The sequence below is a fragment of the Helianthus annuus genome, chromosome 10, assembly GCF_002127325.2.
Source record: "Helianthus annuus cultivar XRQ/B chromosome 10, HanXRQr2.0-SUNRISE, whole genome shotgun sequence".
Taxonomy (NCBI): domain Eukaryota; kingdom Viridiplantae; phylum Streptophyta; class Magnoliopsida; order Asterales; family Asteraceae; genus Helianthus; species Helianthus annuus.
In genome coordinates this window covers 154,437,474-154,452,925 of record NC_035442.2, presented here as the reverse complement: position 1 = coordinate 154,452,925, position 15,452 = coordinate 154,437,474, and the positions used below count along the sequence as shown (strand labels likewise).

The 15,452-nt window shown below is 35.1% G+C and overlaps 1 protein-coding gene across 1 annotated transcript; it reads left to right on the top strand.

Annotated features, from left to right (window-relative positions):
* Positions 1 to 8,350: 8,350 nt before the first annotated feature.
* On the top strand, positions 8,351 to 9,965 carry LOC110886090 (allene oxide synthase 3). The gene has a single exon (XM_022133848.2). The coding sequence runs from the start codon at positions 8,391 to 8,393 to the stop codon at positions 9,828 to 9,830; it is 1,440 nt and encodes a 479-aa protein (XP_021989540.1). The 5' UTR covers positions 8,351 to 8,390; the 3' UTR covers positions 9,831 to 9,965.
* The last annotated feature ends 5,487 nt before the right edge of the window (positions 9,966 to 15,452 follow it).

Below are 15,452 nucleotides of genomic sequence, written 5' to 3'. Positions count from 1 at the left end.
GAGTATTAAGAGAAACCGAGTAGGGTTCGGGTACGGGTATTGAAAAGAAAAGTCATACCCTATGTACCTAGGTAGGGTATAATCGGGTTCGAGTGTAAACGGATATTGGAACCGGGTATAGATCCGAGTATTAATACCCGATTTTAAAAAAAATGTTTTTTTAAATTTACATAAAAATAAATGCGTTTAGAAATTAAATTTGGTTTGTAAAAGTAATTAGAAACAAATTACAATAACATAAATTCACTCAAATACAAATTATTTATTTCATAATATGCATTTTTAAAACACTTAAATATTAAAGTTGCAAAGTAAACATAAAAATTTACCTTAAAAATTTGGGTATTCTATCGGGTATTAAAAAAACCGGTATCGGGTATAGGGTATGACCGGTTCTGGGTATTTTCGGGTATAAATCGCGTACGGTTTCGGTTACGGGTATTGAGAGGGTGTTTGGGAGTGCTTATAAAACTCCTTATTGACTTTTTGGAAAAGTTAGTATGGAGTGACTTTTTGGAAAAGTCTCTTTTCCCCTCACATACACCCTCATTGCTAAACATCATTTTGGAGTTTATGACTTTTCGAAAAGCCAATAAGTCAATAAGTTGTTTCAAAAAGCTTAGCCAAACATGCCTTGAGTTCAAAATGTATACCCTATCCATACCCTACGGGTAGGGTCGAGTTCGGTTACTGGTATACAATACCCGGGTAAAAAAATAAGGGTGTTAATATTAACACATGGTAAAATCTTGTTTTAACATGGTGTATACGGCCTGTATAAGGTTATACGGACCATATAAAATAAAATAAATTGACAAAGTCTGTGGGCGCAGTCTTTGTCATTTTATATTATTCCATACGGGCCGTATAACCTTATACGGCCCATATGCACCATGTTAAAACAAACTTTGGTCGTATACAACGTATACGATATCTTTATACGGACCGTATAATGGTATGCGACCCGTATAGATAGGAATTTTTTTTATGAGTTAATATTAACACATTTGGGTTTCGATCTAGCAGTCTATATAGTGTTCAGAACTATCAAATCGAACGACTTCTGCTATCAAGGAAAACGAGTTTCAGTTTTCTTTTTACTTTTAAATAAATCCCATTTCACACATTCGTGTTCATCAATTGGACATCAATTGATGTTGATGTCCTAGTTTGGTGGTTTGTTTGAGCTTCATGTTCTCAAGTTCACAATGATTATCAAGAGTCTGCGTCAATAACGACCATTTGATCTGCCAGTCTATGTAGTGTTTAGAACCATCAAATCGAACGGCTTCCGCTATCAAGGAAAACTGGTTTCAATTTTCTTTTACTTTTAAATAAATCCCATTTCACACATTCGTGTTCGTCAATTGGACATCAATGGATATGGTAACAACTACCAAGGGGATATGGATATGTTGCATAATTCATTTAGTTTCTGTTTGTCACCTTCAATCTTTGTTGCTTCATTAAAATTAACAAAGCGGTCTCGGTTGCATGAAGCTTTGATGTATGTTGCAAGTTAAATCCACAATCAATGTATGTTGGTTAATTGTAAGTATTCCATTTGCGTTAACACGCCTCATTTCATCTTTTTTACTCTTTTCTTCGATTTCAACAAATCTTTTCAACAATCAGTAAGCAAATACACAATGGTTCTCCAATTCCAGATCAGTAATGTAAGGAGAAGCGTTAAGATAATGGACATCCATCAAGCTCAAAGAGAAAACTTATGTTTCCCATAACCACCATTCCCATAATGACAAGCGATTGCGGTTTGTATTTCCCATAGCCACCATTCCCATAGTAAAAAACGGTTGCGGTTTGCAATTCTCTGTTGTACCGCGAGTGTTGAAGAAGGTTGGTTAATTTTGTCGTGTTCCGATCGCATCCTTCTTATCTATTTTACAATCGAATTAACTCATCCTCCGATTTAAGCGGTGTGTTCCAATCAACGTTTATCAACATTTGTCTAGAGAAGCGCTTTTATCATGTGTCATATGGTAACAACTACCAAGGGGATATGGATATGTTGTATAATTTATTTAGTTTTTGTTTGGCACCTTCAATCTTCGTTGCTTCGTTAAAATTAACAAAGTGGTCTCGGTGTGTACAAGACGAATGTGTTTACATGCAATGTACAGTGTTCATTGACTTAATACAAATACATAGATAACAAACAAGATCCAGTACAATTAGCCACAAACTTGTTACAAAGCATACAAACACAATTAGATTGTGTCTATTCACTACATCAGTTTTCGCCATTTCTAAAATGTTATGTCATTGGGAGATGTTTTAAAAATCAGATGCAACTTTATGACACGCTTACCTTAATCACATCTTCGAGCTAACTGCCAATATCTCATCCTTCTTTTCTAAGATTTTTATGAACGGACTGATCGGTAACATTACTCTTCTTGGCTTTGTTTATCTACCCATTTATTTCAAAAAAAGTTTTTAACTAACTCAAACAAAGTTCATTGACTGAAGACAAATACATAGACAACAAACAAGATCCAGCTACAAATCGGGTAATACTTCCAAGTTCTTGCTTTTTCTTCAAGTGTTCTTCTTTGTTCTTGACTTATCTTTAACTTATCTTCATACTCGTTCTTGCACTTCAACAGAAACTTATCGCGATAGTTGATATGATTAGACACAATGGTTCTCAAATTCCAGAAACTAAATGATTTATGCAACTTTTCCGCATTTTATCTATCATATAAAAACATTGTTTAAGCAAGAAGTTGCTATCAAGTTTACAAATGCAAAAGCTGGTTTCAGTTTTCTTTTACAACTAGTTAAATGTAAGTATTGCATTTGCGTTAATGAGATGTTAAATGTTTTACTTGCAAACAAAGTTCGCAGTTCTAAATCCTCAACGTTACTGCGTTTTCGTCAATTCCACATATACTAATTAAAAAAATAAAGTTGGTTAATTGTATACGAGTCGTATAATGTTATACGGCCCGTATACAAGTCATAAAACAGTTCTCGTATGTTAAGTATACGATCGAATAAAAAATTAAAAACGTTGTATACGACCCGTCTCACTTTATACGGGCCGTCTACACCTGCAATTAGCCAGCAGTGATGGTGAAAGGTGAAGCTTATTGGTTATTGGTTATGATGATTAAAGGGAGGTGAGATGTTAAATGAGTTCCTCACCGTTCACCGCTTTTTTAGCTGCTTCTCTTGGTGGTATGTTGATGATCATACGCGACAAGGTGGTGGTTTTGGAGGGAAGAGATTCACAGTTACGAGATTTTAGTTGGGTTACAAATAGGCTGTATCGGTTATTCAGATCACTTTTCGGTCATCTTTCCAAACATCAACACACAAATATGTGATTCCCAATTTGTAACATATCATCACAAAGCCCCCTGTGTTTACATGCAGTGTATAGTGTTCTAATATCACCATATTGCTGCTATCAAGTTAAAGGATGCATTCCATGGTAAACAATGGGCCTGATATTAGGGGAATTATAACTATACCCTAATGATGGATATGGTAAGAAGTACCAAAGTTGCGGTTTGTATTTCCCATAGCCACCGTTCCCATAGTAAAAAACGGTTGCGGTTTGCAATTCTCTGTTGTACCGCGAGTGTTGAAGAAGGTTGGTTAATTTTGTCGTGTTCCGATCTCATCCTTCTTATCTATTTCACAATTGAATTAACTCATCCTCCGATTTAAGCGGCGTGTTCCAATCAACTTTCATCGACATTTGTCTAGAGAAGCGCTTTTATCATGTTTCATATGGTGACAACTACCAAGGTGATATGGATATGTTGCATAATTTATTTAGTTTCTGTTTGGCACCTTCAATCTTCGTTGCTTCATTAAAATTAACAAAGTGGTCTCGGTGTGTACAAGACGAATGTATTTACATGCAATGTACAGTGTTCATTGACTTAATACAAATACATAGATAACAAACAAGATCCAGTACAATTAGCCACAAACTTTTTACAAACCTTATAAACACAATTAGATTGTGTCTATTCACTACATCAGTTGTCGCCATTTCTAAAATGTTATGTCATTGGGAAATGTTTTAAAAATCAGATGCAACTTTATGACACGCTTACCTTAATCACATCTTCGAGCTAACTGCCGATATCTCATCCTTCTTTTCTAAGCTTTTTATCAACGGACTAATCGGTAACGTTACTCTTCTTGGCTTTGTTTATCTACCCATTTATTTCAAAAAAAGTTTTTAACTAACACAAACAAAGTTCATTAACTGAAGACAAATACATAGACAACAAACAAGATCCAACTACAAATCAAGTAATACTTCCAAGTTCTTGCTTTTTCTTCAAGTGTTCTTCTTTGTTCTTGACTTATCTTTAACTTATCTTCATACTCGTTCTTGCACTTCAACAGAAACTTATCGCGATAGTTGATATGATTAGACACAACGGTTCTCAAATTCCAGAAACTAAATGATTTATGCAACATTTCCGCATTTTATCTATCATATCAAAACATTGCTTAAGCAAGAAGTTGCTATCAAGTTTACAAATGCAAAAGCTGGTTTCAGTTTTCTTTTACAACTAGTTAAATGTAAGTATTGCATTTGCGTTAATGAGATGTTAAATGTTTTACTTGCAAACAAAGTTCGCAGTTCTAAATCCTCAACGTTACTGCGTTTTCGTCAATTCCACATATACTAATTAAAAAAAATAAAGTTGGTTAATTGTATACAAGTCGTAAAACGTTATACGGCCCGTATACAAGTCATAAAACAGTTCTCGTATGTTAAGTATACGATCGAATAAAAAATTAAAAACGTTATATACGACCCGTCTCACTTTATACGGGCCGTCTACTCCTGCAATTAGCCAGTAGTGACGGTGAAAAGGTAAAGGTTATTGGTTATTGGTTATGATGATTAACGGGAGGTGAGATGTTAAATGAGTTCCTCACCGTTCACCGCTTTTTTAGCTGCTTCTCTTGGTGGTATGTTGATGACCATACCCGACAAGGTGGTGGTTTTGGAGGGAAGAGATTCACAGTTATGAGATTTTAGTTGGGTTACAAATAGGCTGTATCGGTTATTCAGATCACTTTTCGGTCATCTTTCCAAATTTCAACACACAAATATGTGGTTCCCAATTTGTAACATATCATCACAAAGCCCCCTGTGTTTACATGCAGTGTATAGTGTTCTAATTTCACCATATTGCTGTTATCAAGTTTAAGGATGCATTCCATGGTAAACGATGGGCCTGATATTAGGGGAATTATAACTATACCCTAATGATGGATATGGTAAGAACTACCAAAGGGATAATGGATATGGTAACAACTACCAAGGGGATAATGGATATGGTAACAACTACCAAGGGGATAATGGATATGGTAACAACTACCAAGGGAGAAACTTCTTCGAGCTAACTGTCGATATCTTATCCTTCTTTTACAGTTGGTTAATTGTAAGTACTGCATTTGTGTTAATGAGATGTTAAATGTTTTACTTCTAATTTTCAACCTCAGTTTCCAACATAACACATCTCATTTCATCTTTTTTACTCTTTTCTTTAATTTCAACAAATCTAGTTCTCCTTTTCCATCAATTTCCAGAACATTCTCCCCAAATCATAACAAAGTCCTTTTCCTTCAATTTTCAGAACCTTCATTGTGAAGTTGAGAACATGAAGCTCAATAATGGTGGTAATAAGTCTGCTTATGACTTTGTTTATCTACCCATTGATTTCAAGAAAAGTTATTAACTAACTCAAACAAAGTTCATAGTTCTAAATCCTCAAGGCTCAAGGAGCTTTCGTACGCATGAAGTTAATAATCTGAACCCCTAGTGAAATAAAGTTACTCACAAAGAAAGTTGTTTAATTGTATACGGGTCGTATAAAGTTATACGGCCCGTATACAAGACATAAAACAGTGCTCGTATGTTGAGTATACGATCGAATAAAAAATTCAAAAGGTTGTATACGACCCGTATAACTTTATACGGGACGTATATAACTTTGTTAAATCTGTTTCCGCAGCTCTATATTTTTATTGTGGATTTAACTTGCAACATGCATTGATGGTTTGTTCATGTGTCATATGTGTCATATAGCTACAAAACATAGTTTACAAAAGCATGTTCATTAACTGAATACAAATACATAGACAATAAACAAGATCTAGATGCAAATCAGGTAATACTTCCAAGTTCTTGCTTTTTCTTCAAGTGTTCTTCTTTGTTCTTGACTTATTTTTAACTTGTCTTCATACTCGTTCTTGCACTTCAACATTTCCGCATTTTATCTATCATGTCATCGACCAACTGCTCATCATTAAGAAGTAATGACTGCTGAATAGTTAGTGGAATAATCTCGTTCCGTATTTTCTCCTTTTGCTAGTTCTCGAAGAATCTCGTTCCGTATTTTCTCCTTTTCTGATTCTCGAAGAATCTCGTTCTGTATTTTCTTCTTTTCTAGTTCTCGAAGAATCTCATTCCATATATAGATGTCAATGATAGATGTCAGCCAAAGTTATACAAGGTAATTAATCCTTACAAACACCATCTAAAAAGTTATATAATATGCTTCAAGCATTCTGAACCCTAGCTACAAACAACCCAACAAACCCTAACTTTCACGTGGACAGTTGTTAGGAATTGTCTGAGAATAATTTGAAGGCTCACAAATTTCAATATCAGGTTTGTATTCGGTCATCTTTCCAAACTACAACACACGAATACGTGGTTCCCATCACAAAGCCACTGTGTTTACAAGGAGTGTACATTGTTTTAATATCACCATACTCAAGCATTCTGAACTCTAGCTACAAACAACCCAACAAACCGTTACCTGCTCCATGTAGTGAATAGTTGATATGATTAGACCACGAAAGTACTCCATCCGGTAGTTAATAGACGATCATCGGGTGTAAAACCGAACAATCGTTTAATAAATTTTAGTAATTCTTTAGATAACATGGTGGGGTATGAAGTAAATAAAAATTGAAACTAAAAGAATGTGCCGTACGAGGTGGGGGAATCATATAGGGTTTATGTATCAGCCTGTGATTTCTTCTGGAGGGTTCACCTATGGTAGTGTTTTTCCTTTTCTAATATCACCATATTCAAGCATTCTGAACCCTAGCTACGAACAGGCCTGCAAAGCCCATCAACGATTGCGTGTTGTGTACATTGAGACAACAACAGATAATGAACGAATTGTTTGACTTCTTGTTCCAAATTCAGCTGTAGGATCTGTACTTAACATACATACCACATTCGAAGATCCTTGCATCACAAAGCCACTGTGTTTACATGCAGTGTACAGTGTTCTAATATCACCACATTCAACCATTCTGAACCCTAGCCACAAACAAACCAACAAACTCCGGATACTGAAAACATTATCTAAAGAATTACTAAAATTTATTAAACGGTTGTTCGGTTTTACACAATATATAAATATATATATATATATATATATGTATACGGGCCGTATAACCTAATACGGCCCGTGTACAGATCTTAAACCCAAAAAAACTGATCAAACCTCAAAAAATAAACACATTTGGCCGTATAACATTATATTGCTCGTATACACATGTATATGGGTCGTATAATGTTATACGACCCGTTATACGACCCGTATACATGTACAAAAAAAAAAAGATTTCACTGCATTTATTTCTGTGCAAAATCATTCTATACATGCCGTATAACTTTATAGGGGTGTGTGTATATTATTGCCTAAAAATAACTGGTTTCGAGTTTTTTTATCAGGTCCGGTTCCAAATATAGAGTTTTTGTACTCCTCTACCCTATAGCCTTATGCTTGCTTCAAAAATAGAAAGTATATATATAAAACTCTTTTAAACATGTTAATACGGAAATCTACCCTATATAGCCTTATGCTTGCTTCAAAAATAGAAAGTATATTATATAAAACTTTTTTAAACATGTTAATACGGATATATAAAAAAGATAGCATACATTAAAGCTTAATATCTTATTACCAAAACCAGAACTCATCATTAATCCACAACACGCATATAAATATAATATAAATATAGATTACACACCACAACACGCATATACATATAATATAAATATAGATTATAAGTACACTTGGCGTTCATGATAATGTATGAATTACATGTATACAGCGAATCTTCTACAAATGTATCCTAACAATCTCATAAAAAAATAAAAAATAAAAATATTAGTCATTTTATATAAAAAAAAATTAAAAAAAATAACGCAAGTGGTAACTCTCCAAAAAAACTTGAAGAGAAATTAAAAAAAAACACGGAGCCATAAAATTTTGAACAAAGACAACTTTTAGGCTTTAGCTACTATATATACATGTTATACATTCCTGGTTTATTATTAGTATCGTTCATTTCTCCAAAACTTAATCATGGTCTCTCCTTCCGACCACCCCGAACCCTCACCGGAACTCACATTACGCGAAATCCCCGGAACCTATGGCGTACCGTTCTTCGGCCCGATCAAAGACCGCTACGACTACTTTTACAACCAAGGTAAAGATGAGTTCTTCAAAACACGAATCCAAAAATACAACTCCACAGTTTTCCGCACAAACATGCCACCAGGTCCATTCATCTCTTCCAATCCACGAGTCGTCGCAGTACTCGACTCCAAAAGCTTCACCATCTTATTTGACAACTCGAAAGTCGAAAAGAAGAACATCCTAGACGGTACTTACATGCCAAAACTTAACTTCTTCGGCGGTTATCGCGTGTGCGCGTTTTTAGATACGGATGAATCGAATCACCACGCGTTGAAGTCGTTTTTCTTAACGTTTATTTCGAACTCGCATAAGAAGTTTATCCCGTACATGCGGACGGGATTAACGGAGTTATTCGAGAATCTCGAAAATGAGATCTCGGATAACGGATCTGCTGATTTTAATAAACATAGTGACAACATGGCGTTTGACTTTGTGTTCCGGTTGGTAACCGGAACACGTCCAGCGGAAACACAGCTTAAATCTAAAGGCCCCGCGACCGTTAACACGTGGCTAGCTCTTCAGCTAGCCCCGTTAGGTACGTCAGGACTTAAATTCATTCCGAGTTTCGTCGATGATATTATTCATACAGTTAGGTTACCATTTTTCGTAATCAAATCTGGTTACAAAAAGCTTTACAATGCGGTTTACAACTCCGCTTCGTCATTACTTGACGAAGCGGAAAAGTCTGGCATCGCGCGAGAAGAAGCATGTCATAACCTGGTGTTTCTCGCGGCTTTCAACGCCTTTGGAGGCATGAAAGTATTGTTTCCGTCACTGATCAAATGGATCTCAACCGGCGGTGTAACTTTACACCGCCGCTTAGCAGAAGAGATCAGATCTGTTGTGAAAACAGAAGGTGATGTCACCTTTTCTACCTTAGAAAAGATGCCGTTAACTAAATCCGCGGTATACGAAGCACTGCGAATAGAGCCACCTGTTCCATTCCAGTACGCGACCGCTAGAGAAGATATCATCATCAACAGTCACGATTCCGCGTTCAAGATCAAAAAAGGAGAGACTATTTTCGGTTACCAGCCGTTCGCTACAAAGGATCCGAAGGTGTTTGAGAATCCGGATGAGTTTGTTGCGGATAGGTTTGTTGGTGAAGGTGAGAAGCTGTTGAAGTATGTGTACTGGTCGAATGCTAGGGAGACTGACAATCCGTCTGCGGATAATAAGCAGTGTCCTGCAAAGGATCTGGTGGTGTTATGTTGTAGGTTGATGTTGGTGGAGCTTTTTCTACGGTATGATACATTTACCGCAGAGACTGGGCAGGTTGCACTGGGTGCGTCTGTTAAGATTACCTCGCTTACTAAGGCTACTTGATTGTTTTGTTTTACACTATTACTGTTTTATTGACTGTTTGTTTGTTTGCTGTGTGAAAAATATTTGTATATTGTTTCTTGTGTTCATATTCAACTTATTTTTTAGATGTTAATGGTATATATGGTGTTATCTAAACTCGTGAGTCAGTGTATAGTAGTCACTTTCAATGATGTAAACGAAATGCATTCCCGTAAAATTTAATAAATATAACAAAAGTAAAATAAACACATTTTTTTATAATTTTGAATAAATAGTAAATATTGGTTCAATAGTGAAATGTGTTAATAAAAGTTTAAGTCATGATAAAAAGCTAATGGGATCCCTCACGTGTTTCAGCGTTCCAGACAGTGGTAAATCTAAAAAATCTTTATAGAGGTAATGTTTAAAAAAGGTAACGAAATCGAAAAAACGTCAATTTTTTTTTCTAAAATTACACCATCGTAGGAGCGTCAAGGAGACTAACCTTATCATAAGGTAGATCCGCCCCTGGTTCCAGATCAAAATAAAATGAGAAAATTACAAAAATAGCCAAAGACCAGAGTTGACTTACGAAAATAGCCACCTCATGCGTCCTTGGAGTGGCACATCACGGATTCAAGTGCGCGGGATGCGTCTGGAAACAATGGGATGCGTCTTTGGAGCGAAACCCAATAGAAATTGGACACATGGCGGCAGACTCCTCTAAGGGGTCAGACAGACTACTCCAAGGGGTCAGACAGACTCCTCCAATGAGTCAGGCAGACTCCTCCGAGTGTGAGATCCAAGGCGTCAGGCCTGACCCCTTGGAAGAGTTTGCCTGACCCCTTGGAGGAGTCTGCCGCCATGTGTCCATTTTCTATTGAGTTTCGCTCCAAAGACGCATCCCAAGACTTTCAGACGCATTCCGCGCATTTGAATCTGTGATGCGCCACTCCAAGGACGCATGAGGTGGCTATTTTTGTAATTAGACCCTGCTCTTGGCTATTTTCGTAATTTTCTCAAATAAAATTTATATGAAAGGTACGTATGTTTTACATCTAAAGTAGTAAAAGAAACATATTAGGGAAGTGAGGGTGGTCACTAGTGATAGAATTCCATCACTCACAATATCCAATCAACTCCTGCCATGTCATCAGCCACTATTATATCACTCACAAGCATTTTGTAGTGGCGGTGGTCATCACTAGTGATAGAATTCCATCACTCACAAATTTTTTTAATTTTTTTAAGTTAGAAATTAACAATAAAACACTAAAATTATAAATTTCATTAAAATTTAGTTCAATTTAACATACCAGAAATATCTAGGCTACAATTTTAAAAAAAAATTCTAAAAAAACTCTACTCCTCGTCCGACTCATGAAACTCCAAACCTAAAGAACCTACTAGTTCGATTAAATCGTATCTCAACCGAAAGTGAGTTTCTTCATCACGCAATTCTTGTTGGATATTTTGTGGAACTTGAACATTGTAGGAGGATCCAGCACCCAATCCGGAGATATTGCACGTCCGTCTTCTTTGATTATCATATTGTGCAATATGATACATGCATATACTATGCTATGTATTGCTTTCTTGTTCATCGCACGAACCGGTCGGTGTAGTATACCCCATCTACCCTTTAAAACACCAAAAGCCCTCTCAACATCTTTTCTTGCCGATTTTTGCAATTTTTTTAACACGATTTCTTTAGCCTCGACAGGAAATGAGGGAGCTTTCACAAAAACAGACCATGACGGGTAGATACCATCTATAAGAAAAAAGCCCCGTCTGTAATATCGTCCGTTAACATAGAATGGAGGAAGGTGCGGTACCATCCGTTACGATTTGAAACAACGGCGACGTGTGCAACACATTGATGTCGTTGTTTGAACCTGGAACACCGAAATATGAATGCCAAATCCATAAATCATTTGACGCCACCGCTTCTAGTATGATGGTTGGTCTTTTGATGTCACCCCTAACATACGTCCCTCGCAACTCTCTTGGACAATTTTTCCACTCGATATGTGTACAATCGATGCTATCGAGCATCCCGAGAAAATGCCATCTAGCCTCATGTGCGGCGTAAATACGTGAGATGTCGTGGCTTGTCGGTTTACGTAAAAACTCTTTACCATACAACTTAATGACCGCATTGCAAAAAAGTTGCAAACATTCACGGGAAGTTCTGGACGCCATAGCTAGGTATTCATCATATTGATCGAGAGGGTTACCTATCGCTAGTTGGCGAATGGAGGACGTGCATTTTTGTATCGCCGTGAAACTTTGTTTGCCCCTCACATCGTAACCTTCTTGAAACCATTCCTCGCTTGCTTCGATGTCTCAAACAATCTTTAAAAATAATTCTTTGGGTAAACGAAACCGATCTTTAAACGTTTTGGCATTGTAGAGCGGATTTTCCACAAAATAATCGTTCATTAATACTTCGTTGGCACGTATACGATCACGGTCTACCATCTTCTTCTTTGGGCGGGATGAACTAGTATCAAGTTCGTTATACACCGACACAAAATATTTTAGCGTCTCATTGTCGGAAGACGACTCGGTATCGTTATCGCTAGACATCGGAAACGTCGAATCCTTAGGGAACTCCATTTGAGAAAGATGTAGATTGTGTGAAATGTGTTTATGTTTTAGTGTGGATGAAATGGTTAAAAATGAAGATATATATAGATAAAAGGTTTAAAGGGTTTTTTTTAATATATTACCGTTGAATAACGGTCAAAAAGCATGTGCAACGTTCGATTTTCAAAACATTTCAACGCGTGATATTATCAACGCATCGAAACATTAACGCGTGATATGGGTGGTGACGGTGGTGTGCTCCTTAAGTTCAATGTGTGGTGGGTGGCCATCACGGACCAACCTGACTCCCATTATAACAGTATATTCGTGAATCTTAGAAAAGTCACATCGTAATTTTTTAAAGTCATAAAATTAGATCATGTAAAACTTTAACTTATTCCATTTCATTTTGGATAATAAACTACAAGTAACATTTAAATATTAAGAGAAAAGAAAAATTAATAAATATGAAAAAAATAAGGTTAATAAACAAACAAAACTAAACAAGTTAAAGTACCCATCACCGCAACTTAACAAAACTGCTAAGGAGCTTTGTTTGAGTTACTCTTCTCTATTTATAAGGGTTTTCATTAGTAATGTTTATTTAAGCAAGTGATGTGGGCAAAATTTTTTTGAAAGAACTCTGATATATAGGTTAAGTAGAATGATGGAAGGGCAATTTCACCCTATTTTAAGACGCTAAACTCCTTTAAGTGTCTTAAATCGTGGCAAAATTACCTTTTTTTGTCACGGTGAATTCATTCATAAGGTATTATCTGTATTCTATATTTCTATATAATATAATAAATTAGATGGATTTGGGACACGTGTCATTTGATTAGATCACTGGTTTTGTGGTTTCAGAGGAAAAAACATCTCCCCTTATTTATGAAAATATGGAGCATTAATTCGAGTAAACAATTCCCCCACAACTAAGTCCATTGTAATGATCTTTACTAAATTTCTTTCTCACTTTCTCTCCTTTTTACCAAACCCTATCAAAACCAATTTCTTTATCTTGTTTTTTCGAGAACCGATTCCACAACACGAAGAATGGAATCTTTTGGACCAAAAGTGTAGTATGTAAACCAATTTGTAAGCAGTTGAACATATGATAAGAACGAAACATATGATTTACTAATGTCATTATATGCCACGAACATAGAGCTTATACGCTCTAACTGTAAACAACCTCTACTGCAAAATACAATAAGAAGAGCACTCTTAGATTACAGAAACAAATGTGGTATGGGGAAATTCATGGGGGACAAATCAAAAGCCGAACACCACAACATGCAATATTGTTCACTGGAGAATATTATCAAACAGTTGCTAAACCAAATTATCATACACGATTCTATCACAGTACAAACGAAAATAAAAGAAGATCTGAAAGCTGATAAAATAAAATAAAAAACTAACCTAAAATTGAAGCTAATACTCGCAATTGAGAGAAGCCGTATGCAGTGGAGAATTAGATAGTAACACCGATCACATATATATAGCTCCATTAGCGGGATTAAAAGCTGAAGAATGTGGATTTGAATTTGAAATTTGAAATGTATCTATAACCAAAATCGATGAAAAATAGGAACACCTTAATCCGAAGAAGTCGACCGCAGGATTCAATTTTACTATTACATTTATGATTGAGGAGTGATTGTTGGCCCTAACTCTCCGATTAAGAATGCCATTTAAGGGGAAGTCGGGAGTCAAAGGGGAAGATGCTCTAAAGAATTGAAAAGGTATATTATTAAAATTAAAATTTTAATTTTTGATAGGGGTATTATGGGATTTATGGATATTAAAATTAAAATTTTAGAATGTATAAAAATATTTTTTGTTTGAACTACTTTTTGGTACATGTATTGTGTGGAACATAATATATTAACATATTAAAATTAAGATTATGATAAAGTTTACTGAAGAATAGAAAAGGTCAAGGGAATATGATTTACAGGGGTTTACGGATTTTTTTATTTATGTGTAATTAGGTTAAAACCCCGTGTATTACACGGGTTTCATAAATATAATTTTATATAATAAATAATAAAAAGATATATTTAAAAAAACTCGTATATTGTGCGTGTTAAATAAAATATAATGTCATATGTTAATACAAATAGTTATCAAGATTTATTTTTTTTTAAAATGAACATTGACGTACTATTTACTTATATTAAAACATTTTACTTTGTTAAATATGTATTCTTAACTAATTTTTTGTTAAAAAATATTATTATTTAATATAATCATAATAAAAATAATCGTTTATATTCTTATCTAATTTTTTTGTTTAAAAATATTATTATTATTTAATATGATCATAATAAAAACAAATGTTTATCTTTATCTAAATATTTATTCTTATCTAATATTTTTGTTTAAAATTATTATTATTATTTAATATGAGAGATAAATAGAAAAATAAGGTGAGAAAGCACCAGAAGGTGACACATGTCCAAAAAAGATTTTCATTTATTAGTATAGGATTCAATAGTTATATATCATGTTAGATGAAAGGCAAATGTTTCTCATGTGACCACGAGCCTGTGTGTAAAACTGAGAAAAAAATAACTAAGTCGATCTCTGACTCGCACGTTGCGATAGACCTATCAAACGGGAAAAATAGACGCTTTGCGACAGACATGTCAAACAGGATGAAAAGTATATAAGAGACTAAAACCACGAGCCTGTGTGTAAAACCGAGAAAAAAATAACTAAGTCGATCTCTGACTTGCACGTTGCGATAGACCTATCAAACGGGGAAAAATAGACGCGTTGCGACAGACATGTCAAACATGATGAAAAGTATATAAGAGACTAAAACCACGAGCCTGTGTGTAAAACCGAGAAAAAAATAATTAAAGGGGTTAAACTGCAAAAGATGAAAACTTTTGAATTAAAAGTGAAAAATCAAATTAATCAAAGGGGTTAAAATACCAGAGATCGAAACTTTAGACTTAAATTGCCAAAGATTGAAACTTTAGAGTTAAAAAAGAATTCAATTAAACAAAAGAGATAAATAGATTTAGTTAAATTGATGTTTAATATTATTTTTATTATTATTTAATA